At 40.5% G+C, this 13744-nt stretch overlaps 1 protein-coding gene across 1 annotated transcript in view; it reads right to left on the reverse strand.

Annotated features, from left to right (window-relative positions):
• Nucleotides 1-13744, reverse strand: part of HTR2A (5-hydroxytryptamine receptor 2A) — a 39357-nt gene that overhangs the window by 12698 nt on the left and 12915 nt on the right. The window contains exon 3 of the mRNA XM_075265497.1: nucleotides 12939-13139. Within this exon, the coding sequence (XP_075121598.1) occupies nucleotides 12939-13139 (201 nt within the window). The remainder of the gene's footprint in view (nucleotides 1-12938; nucleotides 13140-13744) is intronic.

Below are 13744 nucleotides of genomic sequence, written 5' to 3' on the forward strand. Positions count from 1 at the left end.
TGTTACTACAATACATATACTCATACGCTTTACAGTTTAGGTTAGGTTCACACATTTCCGTCATCCTCTTAGCGGATTCATTTTACAGATTTGCTAAAAATGGATGCGAACAGATGTGCATCGGTTTCCATCTCTTTTACGTAGGCTTGAATGGTAAGAAAAAAAAATAAAAATTCCAGTTTAAAAAAAGGGACAGTTACAGATATAGATATATTGTAAGGAATGTAGCTTGGTAGAAGTAGTGGTGCAGACCCAAACAGTTAAGGCAGGGAGAAAAAATATACAGCAAACTGATTTATTTAGAGAAAAAAAACAAGAAAATAAATAAGCCTTTACTTCAGGCACAAAATACACAAATCAAAATACAGCCTTAACTTCAGCTAAATAAAACAAAACCTGCTCGTCTGAGCACTAACTAAACAAAGGTACTCTAACAGTACATGTGGTTTACCACCAGCCACATGGTCAAAACAAAACAGAGGCTATGATCAACACTGGTCTCATCAGATAACTGGAGGTTGGAACAGAACCCGGCTTCTCCACACTTCCCCAGGAACTGCTCTAAATTATATTTATATTTATTTATTTAACATTGCAGTCTATGTTAAATGAATGGATGATCATCCATTGGCAGCTGTTTTTTTAATCTATGGTGGCGAACTAAGTCTTATACATACATACATTTTTGTCTTTCATTGTAAAAAAAAAATCAAATTATGTTTCCAATGTGTTATAACATTAATATGATAAATTTATATAATGCCAAAAAAACCTGAAAAAAAAATACAGGGTTCTCTGAAGAATTACTATTTTCAAACAAGGTAAGGGGGGATCGTCACTCCTTGGGGAGAGACCGCCATATAGGTGTGTGGAGACTTATTAAGCCTTTAGCACTCCACTTTGCAAGGAACTATGGGAAGAATATGCAAATCTGTCTTCCATTATGTAATTAGGAAGTCAGGTGCCTCAGTGTTGCAAACCAATAGAGGGCGCTCACTGGAAGACAGGCTTGCACATTCCAGTGAGCGCCCTCTATTGGTTTGCAACACTGAGGCACCTGACTTCCTAATTACATCATGGAAGACAGATTTGCATATTCTTCCCATATTTTCAAACAAAACTTTGCAGTTTAAGAATTTGGCCTTTCTCTCCAAAATGAAGGTTATTTTCCTAGGAATTTACCATTGTGACTGTTTTTGTCCATTGCCATGTATCCACTGCATTCATTTATAAGGCAATGAAATATTACTATATTTACAATTATGGAACCTTATCCATAGTAGAGTATTAAATGTCTGCGTTGGCACAGCATGGTGCCATACCAGCATGTGTGGGTGTGTTAGACCAAATTATCTTTTAACCACATTGCTAAAAAGGTGCCCTTTACTGCCTAGAAAGATACATTTCCCTTAGATCTTTTTGGAAACTTGTTAAGTGTGATGAATGAAATTTTAATGCTCTGGATTTATTTTCATGATCAAAGGAAAGCGGCCGTAATGATGTTTCCAAGATGAAAATCTCCCATAAGTGTTCTAACGATCATTATGTACTTACCGCATGAATGGAGGCAAAACAAAATTAAAAGAAGTACTTTTCTTTCCTAACTTACTTTTCAGCCATTTTTTTGTCCTATGTTATGCAGTAACACTTGATATGTTTTATACGATTAGACTATAAATGTGTATGTAATTTCTGACTTTGCAGAAGTCAACTTTAATGTGTCATATACACACATATACAGTGGAATGAAAAGTTTGGGCATCCCTGTTCAAAATGACTGTTATTGTAAACAGTTAACCAAGTTGAAGATACAATGATCTTCAAAAGGCATATCATTAAAGATGACACATTCCCAATGTATTTTTGGAAAAAAATCATATTGTACATTTTCAAAATATCAAAAAATGAAAAAGGCCTGCTGCAAAAGTTTGAGCACCCTACATGGCTAATATCTAGTAGCACTCTCTTTGGCAAGTATCACGGCTTATAAGCTTTTTGTAGACAGCCTAGAATCTTTCATTTCTTGTTGAGAAATTTTCATCCATTCTTCCTTGGAAAAGTCTTCCAGTTCTGTGAGATTCCTGGGTGGTCTTGCATGCATTGCTCTTTTGAGGTCTAGCTACAGATTTTCAATGACATGCAGATCAGGGGGCTGCGAGGGCCATGGTAAAACCTTCAGCTTTTTAGGTAGTGTAAGCCGATGGCTGGTCAGGTAATGGGGGGGGCAGAATCTCTCCCAGACTACTCAGGTGGGTGAGATGAGAAAACTCCAGGAATGTTTGTTCTCAGCAGACAACTTTCGTCTGCTGAGCATTTTGGTAACTGCTCAGTATTGGTCTGGATTTTTCAGAATGACAAGTAGGTTGGTAGTAGGACCTGTCATTCCACCCCCCTCCAGTCCACACTTTGGGGATGATCCGGCAACGACTCAGCTGCAGAGAGTCTCCTCGTCAAGGAGGCTTAAGAAGTTGCTCCAGCAGCAACACTTTGACAGAGTTTGGTAGGAGAGCCAAAAAGAGAGAGGTCATATTTTTGGAGCTGTGTCCTGAATGATTGTACTGGCTTTTTATTTCTGTGATTCTAGGTGAGGTAACCTATTCTATGTTTAGTTAGAGCCTAGCCGGGCAGGTATTTATTTTTGTATTGTTTCCTTTTGTTGCTGCACTACCTTTTTGAGTGAAAATAAACTCTACCTTTGTTTTGGACTAAAAGAAACTGGACTTGTTTGTCTATGCCACCCCACCTAGCAACCCCAGACCCTTACAGTAGTCTAAGGTGGATTTTGACGTGTCTTTATCCATGTCTGAATCCATTCTTCTCTCCATCCGTGAAATGTTCCCCATGCCAGTGGCTGAAACACAACCCCAAAGCATGATTGATACACCCCCATGCTTAAAGGCTATTCTTCTCCTGCCTTTAGATGTCTTCTCTGCACCGCCATTCTGTAGATATTCCGGTTTTCATCCATATGCTAATTAGTTTTCTCTCCATCGGGCAGAGCCAACTGACATGTTAGTCTTAAAAAATTTAATGGTTGGAGAGATGTTCTTTTCCTGAAATTCTGTGCCCTTTTTTCTCCAATTATTATTCCTTTGATCATTGTGGCCAGAAAGTTCTATTTTATCCATATTGGTGCATAAGACATGTTTCCAAAATGCATCAGGCTTGTTTAGATGTTCTTTTGCAAACTTCAGAATTTTATGGTGAGGATGAAGGAGAAGTTTTCTTCTAATGACTCTTCCAAGAAGGCCATATTTGTGCAGGTATCTCTGAACAGTGTACCACAACTCTAGAGTCTGCTAAATCTTCCTGAATGTCTTTTGCAGTGAAGTAGGGGTCCTGATTTGCCACTCTGGAAATCCTACAGGCAGCTGTCTCTGAAATTTTTCTTGGTCTTGCAGACCCATAACCCTAACTGGATAATTAAGGTCTGAGACCTTAGTCAAAGTTATCAGAGCACACAAATCTACAAGGGTTCCAAAACTTTTGCAAGGTACTCTTTTCCCCTTTTTCACTCTAAAGTTGTACTTAAACATAATAATACACTGATATTGCTAAAAAATTATAGACATGTGTGTTTAATCTTTAACTTTATGCCTTTTAAAGATCATTTTATCTTCAACTTGCTTAACTGTTCACAATAACAGTCTGTTCACAATGTCCAAACTTTTGCATGCCACTGTATATGATAACAATTAGAGATGAGCGAACAGTAAAATATTCGATATTCGTTATTAGTTTCGAATAGCCGCTCAATATTCGACTATTCGAACGAATATTGATTCCCATTATAGTCTATGGGGAAAAATGCTTTGTTTCAGGGGAACCCACAATTCGACTCAGGAGGGTCACCAAGTCCACTATGACACCCCAGGAAATGATGCCAACACCCTGGAATGCAACTGGGACAGCAGGGGAAGCATGCCTGGGGGCATCTAACAAGCCCAAGTCACTGTATTACGTCAGGATCCCTGTCAGCTTGCGATATGCGGGAACTGACTTTTTCCCATAGGAATGCATAGACCAGCATTGATTGGCCGAATGCCATACAGAGTACAGCATTCGGCCAATCACCGCTGGTTCTGCCGGAGGCTCGTCTGTGAGGAGGCGGAGTCTAAGATCAGTCCACAGCTGTCTCCATTCTGGTCCGACCTCAGATGTAGCAGTGTTGAGCGCACAGCTCTGCTACACCTGAGAAGTAGGAGCGTTGAGCACACGCTGTGCTCTGCTACACCCTCAGATGCAGCAGAGCTGACTGTGTGCTGAACCCTGCTACATCTCAGATGTAGCAGAACTGGTTGTGACTAGAGTATAAGACATGATGTACAGCAGAATAGTGACTGCAGCTCTAGATGTGACTGGAGTATAAAACATAATGTAACAGAAGAATAGTGAGTGCAGCTCTGGAGGTGACAGGAGTATAAGACATAATGTACAGAAGAATAGTGACTGCAGCTCTGGATGTGACTGGAGTATAAGTGATTATGTAACAGCAGGATAGTGACTGCAGCTCTAGAGGTGACTGGAGTATAAGACATGATGTAACAGCAGAATAGTGAGTGCAGCTCTGGAGGTGATAGGAGTATAAGACATGATGTACAGCAGAATAGTGGCTGCAGCTCTGGATGTGACTGGACTATATGACATGATGTAAAAGTGGAATAGTGACTGCAGCTCAAGATGTAAATGGAGTATTAGACCTGATGTAACAGCAGAATAGTGACTGCAGCTCTGGAGGTGAGCGCTATGTGAGTTCAGTGCATATGTCTTGAGCTAACCTTTCAGAATGTAGCTTGCATAGTCGGTCAGCAGTCAGAGAATTAGGCCAAGTCTAAGCAGAGTCAGGAGGCTCAAATAGCATCTAGCTATATGTAATAGACCAGTTAAAGATCCTTATCAAGTCCAACGATCTGAATTCACCCATAGGTGCCTTCTACCAGTCCAATAAGAATTCTTTGACATGCAGTCAGTTATACTTTATAATAAGGACTACAAGGCAGAAAGCACAGGACCCCCCTGTAGGGACGTCAGTCACGCTCCACAGTCTCCTAGATAGCGCCTCATACTGATACCTAGATATATGGATAATCTCACCCTCACACTAAGTGGTTAAAATAGCAAGCAAATCGCTACGTGTTTCCCCAGGCATCATCAAAGATGCTGGATCATCAGGGGACAAAAAAACAACCTCTCAGTCTGAGAGTAGTATAGCATTAGTCCTTAGGGTCTGCTAGGACCCAGCAACTCCTGCAGTTTTGGACATCCAACAATCAAGTGACTTCTGGGCCAGGAGGAATCTGCGAAAATGGCAGCTTTCATAGCTTAAAGAGGACCTTTCACCATATCTGGGCACAGGCAGTGTTATATACTGCCGGAAAGCTGACAGTGCGCTGAATTCAGCGCACTGTCGGCTTTCCCGATCTGTGCCCGGTGTAAAGCGCTATCGGTCCCGGTACCGTAGCACTTTACAGTCAGAAGGGCGTTTCTGACCATTAGCCAGGAACGTCCTTCTGCCTCGCGGCGCCTATCGCGCTGTGCTCTAAGACTGGGGAGGAACGCCCCCTCCCTCTCCTGATAATGCTCGTCTACGGACAAGCTGTGTGAGCAGAGGGAGGGGGCGTTCCTCCCGGCTCCACAGTACAGCGCGATAGGCGCCGCGAGGCAGAAGGACGTCTCTGGCTAATGGTCAGAAACGCCCTTCTGACCATAGAAGAGCTACGGTACCGGGCCGTAAGCTCTTCACACCGGGCACAGATCGGGAAAGCCGACAGTGCGCTGAATTCAGCGCACTGTCAGCTTTCCGGCAGTATATAACACTGCATGTGCCCGGATATGGTGAAAGGTCCTCTTTAATACATACTGTAGTGCGCATTGAGTACTATGTATACAGCCATCAGGAAAGCAGTAATAGTACTAAACTACCCTTGTCTTCTCTATGGGCGGGCTGGCTCTTACTGACAGCCATCTTTCTGCTCCTGCAGATGCATGACCTTGTGCCAGTATGTCATTGCTTAGTTAATTACCAATCATATATAGTCAGCACGTGGTCATCGAATAGATAAGTAACCCATAAGCATTAGAGGAGATTTGACTAAGTTAACCGATATGAAGGTTGATGACAATTTTAGGATCTTAACATACTCAATCCTTTGTTCCTACAGGAGATAAGTCACTTCTAGAGGTGTCTAACAATGGCTTACTTCCCTCGTTAGACTGACAACTGGTGCTGAAGGGGGGGGGGGATATTCACTTTAAGATTTTAGAAGAATTTATTTGAGTAGATACCTAGGACTACGTAGCAGACTTTTTCATTGTTACAACAAAGTGCGCAGATATGCATTATAGCTATAGTCCTCGAAATGTGCAGTACTTCAAGCCATGGGAAAACTGCAAGGAATCTGAAGGTTAAGTGTGTATAGTTGGTGGGTGAAAAAGTGTAGGTCATGCAGTACATGAACTTGAAATGTCAAGGAAAAATCTTGGCGAACTGCATTGGCATGGATTAGCAAATATCTCTTGTTCTTTCTATTACATTTGAAGGTTGTGAGGAACAGTATAATGTATATGACCTTTGTCACGATTACAAATACAATTCTGTAGGGATTTTGCTTCCTTCATATGATTTCTAGTTTAGTTTTATAGTTGTTGCCTTGGCTGGTAATTTTCTTATTTTCTGTCTACATACTGGGTCAGATTTACCAATTTATACTGAACTTTGCACCGTCTTAAACCACGAATCCCATAGAAAAAACTTTCAAGCTTGGTACACTTTGCACAAGAAACTCTGCGCCATATTCATTCTTATTTTATTCATATATATTTGTAAAGTTGGACACCTTATAACCACATCTAATCTAGGACACATTTTTCAAGTTTTGAGCCAGTTATATTTTTCTGTTCTTTCTGGCAGATGCTTTTCATAAATATGTCATAAACATCGTGCATCATAATTTTTGGCTCAAATGTAGACAGAGAAGTGTTGGACACTTCTTTGATAAATTTGTCTCACCATGAATATGTCCCACTTATGATCACTTAGCTACAAAGCGAGAACGTGAAATGTTTTTGCAGATAGGAATGAGCCCAAATCAATCCCTATACAATAAGCAGAATGTTGTGCTCATTGTCTGTCATGTCCGCTGTTGAGGCTCATGTCTCTCCTGCTCACAGGATACCAATTGTTCCAAGTCTTTGCTACAAATCCTACTTGGCCACTCTTGTTGTAGTCTGGCTCAACTATTCTCCTGTCTTATAATCTTCTTTACTCAAGAACTTTCAGCAGATGCTGCAATGTCACGGTTTACCCTTTAAAAGGATTCTATCATTAAAATGCTAATTTTTCTGGGTACCACGTCAGAATAGCCTTAAGAAAGGCAATTCTTCTCCTACCTTTAGATGTCTTCTCCGGGCCGCCGTTCGGTAGAAATCCCGGTTTTCGCCGGTATACAAATAAGTTCTCTTGCAGCACTGGGGGTGGGCCCCAGTGCTCAAACAGCACTGGGGGTGTCCCCAATGCTACGAGAGAACTATCCAGCACTGCCTCCATCTTCTTCTGGAACGGCCTCTCTTCTTCCAGCGCTGGCTTCAAACTTCTAGGCCTCGTGCTTAGGGCAAAGCCAACTGCGTATGCCTGCCGGCCACAAGAAAGTGGTCACTTACACAGTATTGTAAGCGGCCATTTTCTTGTGGCCAGCAGGCATGCGCAGTCAGCTGCCTGAGGCCTAAAAGTTTGAAGCCAGCACTGGAAGAAGAAGCGAAGAGAGGCCGTTCCAGAAGAAGATGGAGGCAGCACTGGAGAGTTCTCTCGTAGCATTGGGTACACCCCCAGTGTTGTTTGAGCGCCAGGACCCACCCCCAGTGCTGCGAGAGAACTAATTTGCATACCGACGAAAACCGGGATTTATACCAAACGGTGGCCCGAAGAAGACATCTAAAGGTAGGAGAAGAATAGCCTTTCTTAAGGCTATTCCGATGTAGTACCCAGAAAAATTTGCATTTTAATGAATCCCTTTAAATTCTGTCCCCTGTGGTTAAGCACTTTATACTACTTCCTGGTCTGCTTCAAATGATGATGTCATCAAGTCATCGTATGTAAGGACCTCTTCCCATTAAGTCCATTGCTGGAGAAATAGGTTACCTAAGGTTTACACAGAACCTTAGGTTCTATCCTTCCACAGAAGGAGAAAGGTCCACAGCACTCACCTAGAAGTAAGCAAAGAATTTTCTTAAAAACCAAGGCAGTGCAGGTTACAAATAGAAGGATAATCTGCAGCTATGGGCTACTAGCTTCCTATTTGCAATCTGCACTGTGATGTTATAAGAGAACAATGACTTTGTTCAGATCTTGGTGGGTGTCATGGATCTCTCTCCGTCTGTTGATAATAAGTGAAGGTTTCTAATAAATAAGATTTGTTTTGTCCTGTGTTCAGACAAAGAGAACCCCCCCCCCCACCGGGTTTGTCCAAAATTGTAGGGTTATAACCCTACTTGCGGTCTTCGGCTCTCTTTCTCCTTGCCTGGTGCCCTTCTCTGACGTTACTTGGCCGGGGTTACTGCTGAGGCCTGTGATTGGGCCTCAGTGGAGGTATGGGCATGCTGAGCATTATGACGTCATGGTGCCATCAGTAGAGAGATGCCTTGAGGAGGCTCAGAAGAGATAAGTTAATTTTTTTTTTTTACTTTCGTCACCTCCCCTGGGCCTGAACAGACCCCAGAGTATAACAATTTACCAGCGGTGGCCATTTTAATTAATCCGAGACAAAGTCCAAATTGTTCATTTTCATTAAAAACAGGGCAAAGCCAATCTGGTTCATTGTAAACCCATTTGGCCATTTCTAATAATAAGCTTCTCTTTATATTTTGCCTACTATGCACGACTAGTGAAGAACACACACAATGACCTGCTGTATGCATGCTATAAGCCTGGGCATTACTAAGGTGGTACTAACCAGTACTTTCTAATTTGTGATTTTTCTGCTGTGTTTCCCGGTATTTACTCAGCGTGTTCCTGAGCTTGTACTTCTGTACTGTCTATGTTGAAAGAACTGCGTCTCCTTCAAAAATCTGCCTGACTGCCTGTATAGTCTGTTTCCATGATTTGATACTGTGATGTCCTGTTCATCTACATATCAGCCATTGCTAATGGTTCCATATTGAGAAAGTCCATACCTCCATGTCCTGGTTAAAGATAACGAAAGCAAAATCCTTTAGAGTCCACACATTGGTGTAACCCACAGTAAAATCTGCTGCATCCCAGAGGCTCCATAACTGTGGATGTCCCTGTGGCACAGAGCTTCTGAGCCAGCAATGGAATTGGGCAACCATTTATAGGGGTTTACCAGGCTAAAAAAATTTGTTGACCTATCCTAAAGATAGGTCATCATTATCATATTAGTGGGGGTCTGACACCTGACACCCCCACTGATCATCTGTTCTCAGCAGATAACACACAGAGAACAGAGCAGGAAGCAGACAGCTGTGTTCTCCACATAGTAAGTTACTATATAGGGAATAGGAGTGAATACTCCTGCAGAGAACAGATGATCAGTGGGGGTGCTGAGTGTTGGACCCCCACTGAATCTGGTATTGATGATCTAGAATTTGTAGCCTGGAAAACCCCTATAAAGAAGTGCGTGTTTCTGATTTTATAGGACTACTTATGATCAAATACATTTCTTGTGCTGCTTATAGATGTCTCTAATTCAGCTCTGTGTAGGAGTCTTATATTTAGTGCCAAGAACTAGATTGAATCCAATGAGTAGAAAGCAGGGAAACCTTTCTCAGACAAAGCAAAGGTTTCCCTGACAGGATCAGATTCTGTTCTTGGCACTAAACACACAGGACTCCTGCATGGATCCATCTGAAAGCAGTCTTAGGGATTCTTATCAATGTTGAGATGTAGCTGCTGCAGGATTATTAACTTTACATTCTCTTTATATATTTGTATCAGCTTTTTGCTAGTTTAAGTATGCCTACCAATCCATTTTGCTGAAAATGTTCATTTTGTGTCCATTCACTTCTTTCCAAAGTTGTAAGGGTAAGACACATTGTATCAGGTTCGTAGCTTACAACTAGATTGCAAGCGCCAAATTTATCACAGTGACTTTTGCTGGGTGACAAATGTTTTGCATTTTTATACTTTGTCAAACTGTACAGTCTGCCACCTCTAGGTTGACTTGCATTACACCAATTTTTGTGACAAAATTCTTGCCCAATTTGGTACATTTTATGCTTTACCCCCTTTATGCCTAAGCTATTCCTACTTGTCAAGCAAAGAAACAGAAGCACTTAATAAATGTGGGGGTTTTCAATATGGAGCACCTAAGACCCAGCTCATTCTCCCTCTTCAGCTAGTGTATATAAACTGTAACCTGGCAGAATATATTCTCCAAGCTCTTCCCTCTTTTTTTTTTTTTTTTTTTTTTACAAAAATTTTCAAAGTAAGTTGATAGATTTAACACAACTTTACCATAATATATGTTTCTACAGTTGGCACATTATTTAATATACAGTATACTCGTCCCTATTTCTGCCAATAACTGCCACATAGGACCCAAGGGTCACAATGTCTTTGGGTATGCCAATATTGGAGATTTTATATATAAAGGTATAATAACTATTACCAACAGCATGACTCTAACACTACTCATTCATGACAGTCTTCTTACTTTCATTCCTATTGCCCTGTAATTTGTGACCATATCAAGGCTTTGCAGCGTGCCAGTATGAAAGGACCTTCTGCAGAGGCATAGGGTAAGTTCACATGGGGATTTTTGGTCAGGATTTTGAGGTCGTATCCGCCTCAAAATCCAGACTAAAAAGACGGCTCCCATTGAAATCGATGGGAGCCGCTTAGGTCTTTTTTTCCGGGAACCGTTTTTTCCGGCTCCCGGAAAAAGAAGCAAGGTGCTCATTCTTCAGGCCGTTTCACCTCGCAATTCGGCCTGAAGACACTCCCATTGGGCCTAATCTGGAGTGGAGTGCGCAACTGGATGCCGGTGCAATGCATCGGCTTTCAGATGCGGCTACCCGGTTTTTGGTCTGGGACCTGAGGCAGAGCCGCCTCAGGTTCCAGACCAAAAATCCTTGTGTGAACTTAACCTTAAAATGTTATTTTCCTTATTTCTCACAACGGTTGTCCCCAGTTCTTACTCCCTTCTGATGCAACTCATGTGTGTAACCGATCTGTATCTTAATATAAATGCTTCTCATCATTTCACTGCTATTATATATATGCAAGACTGGACATGATATGAAGTAGAACAGTTCTAGGCTAGTTTCCTGTGTACATTGTACTTTCCGTTTTTCTGTTCATTAGGTACTTAAACACATCAGTTCCAGGGGTTCTCAGTGTTTTAGAATTGAGGAGAAAGTCAGATGGACTTGACATTTCTTTTATCAAAAAACTGAACTGTGATGGAAGTGATATAATCTGATTAAAATTGTTGGGGGTTTATATCAACTAGTTTCCCTCAGTTTTTATGTTCCTCTTATGAAAGTACAATGGAGCCATGAAACCTTGCGGCAGTGTGTCTAAACCATTTGAAGCCAAGTACCCCCGGGTGACAAGAATTTCCAACAGTGTACCCCCAAAGAAGTGATCAGTTGAAAATATAATGCTCATGTTGACATTAGTGACTACACAAATTCATACCATCAAATCTGACAAAATTGCCTACAGACAGACACACCATTGGACCTGTGGGGTGTTGTTAGTACCTGTTGTGAGAATGATGGGACACTGGTACTGTCGTATGACTGCACACATTGCATTTATAAGGTGGATGAAAATGGCATTATATTCACTTGTACTATTCATTAAGGAAATGTTTCTTTATAATTAAAGGGAACCTGTAACATGAAAATTGCTGTGCTATCTTCAGGCAGCATGTTGTAGAGCAGAAGAAGCTGAGCAGATTGATATATAGGTTTATGGGAAAAGATTCAGTATAACTTGTCAGAAACCTCTGCTGTAAGAAGTTTAGGAGGCGGTGCTATCAGTGAGTGACAGCCTGCCATCTATGTGCTGTCACCGATAGCTGTCAGTCACTTGTAGCACCGCCTCCTAACCTTCTCAGCATAGAAAGAGCACAGATTATAATGGCTAAATGATAAGTTATACTGAATCTTTTCCTACAAACCTATATATCAATCTGATCAGTTCCTCCTGATCCATAAGATGGTGCCTGCAGCTTTTTTATCATGACAGGTTCCATTTAAAGCTAATATTTAAATTGTCCAAATATACTGAAATGTATTGTATGAAGTAATTTGGCTCCCAAGAGCCGATCACAGTGACTATAGGTACAAAGAGTGAGCCCAGTTATAAGCAATCTGTGCATATACTTATCCACAGACACTCTCCATGTAAACAACAGGCTAACTGTAGTAGTTGTAGTCTCTGATGGACCGAATCATTTTATATAATAGGCTGCAAAGACTAACCAAAGAATAGATTACAGGGTTCTTTCCTAAAGCACCAGTGAACAGCAGCATAAGTGACATTCACATCCCAAAACTCCAGTCCCTGCTCGGCTGCCACTTTATGGCAAGCCTTTATTTGCATTACCCTGTGCTTGAGGAATCTTTTTCTCATTGAGTTATTCTAAGCCATTGCATGTCCTACTGGGAATAATATATGTATAGATTGAAGTTTTATGTGTATATGAAAAAGCTTATAGGTTTTTGCTAAAAATGTTTGTATATCGTATTATTAAGTGAAGGATTTATGAATGACTCAGTAGGTTACTACTGCACATAACATGGGGGTGTTCAGTTCTACTTGTCTATCAGTACAATAATGCAGAAGTACTAGGTTAATAAAGGAAGATCTCTACAACCAGCAATCTCTCAGGTTTGGTCTCTGTTAGGTACTTGTTATTCTGCCATAGTTTGTCTTCATAATTAGCTTCCTATGCCTGAAATATTACCGCACTTACCTACAGATATAGTCCATACAGCAATTATTTTTGTGAAAGCCTTGGTTCTTGAGTTGAAGCGGCTGTGATGGATAGGATTTCGTATTGCAATATACCGATCCAGAGAAATTGCACAGAGGTGCATGATAGAAGCAGTAGAGAACAGTACATCCAAATATATCCAGACGGGGCAAAGTTTCCTATGTAAAGGCCATTCATAATCTATGAGATAAAAATAAAAAGTCATAGTTTTAGAATAATGTGGTTAATTTGCCATAATTCTTCATATGCAATCAGATTTATCTATTTTATGGAAATAATTGAAATTTAAAAAAGTAAAAGGAATAACTACTAACATACTTTGGCCAATATAATAATTTACAATAAGTCATGTATAGTCACTATATTCACTCATTTACTATTAATTATATAGTAATGCATTTTAAATATTTTATTAACTATAAAATAATATGCTACAAATTTATATACCATATATACTCGAGTATAAGCTGAGGGGGGCTTTTTCAGCACAAAAAGTGGGCTGAAAAATGCGGCTTATACTCGAGTATATACTATATATATATATATATATATATATATATATGTATATATATGTACCTGTATATATATATATATATATACACACATATAGATAGATTAGATTAATATGCAATAAATGATATATAGTATTTTACTACAACTATATAAATTAGGTATGTTCCTCTATGTGCTATTTGTAGTGCTGAATAAAGAAAAAGGCTGCAGAAAAGCTGTATTTTAAAAAGCACAGCAAGTTAGTTCTCTCTTTATATTTAATAGGGGAAGAA

The sequence above is a fragment of the Leptodactylus fuscus genome, chromosome 2 (genome assembly GCF_031893055.1).
Source record: "Leptodactylus fuscus isolate aLepFus1 chromosome 2, aLepFus1.hap2, whole genome shotgun sequence".
Lineage (NCBI taxonomy): Eukaryota > Metazoa > Chordata > Amphibia > Anura > Leptodactylidae > Leptodactylus > Leptodactylus fuscus.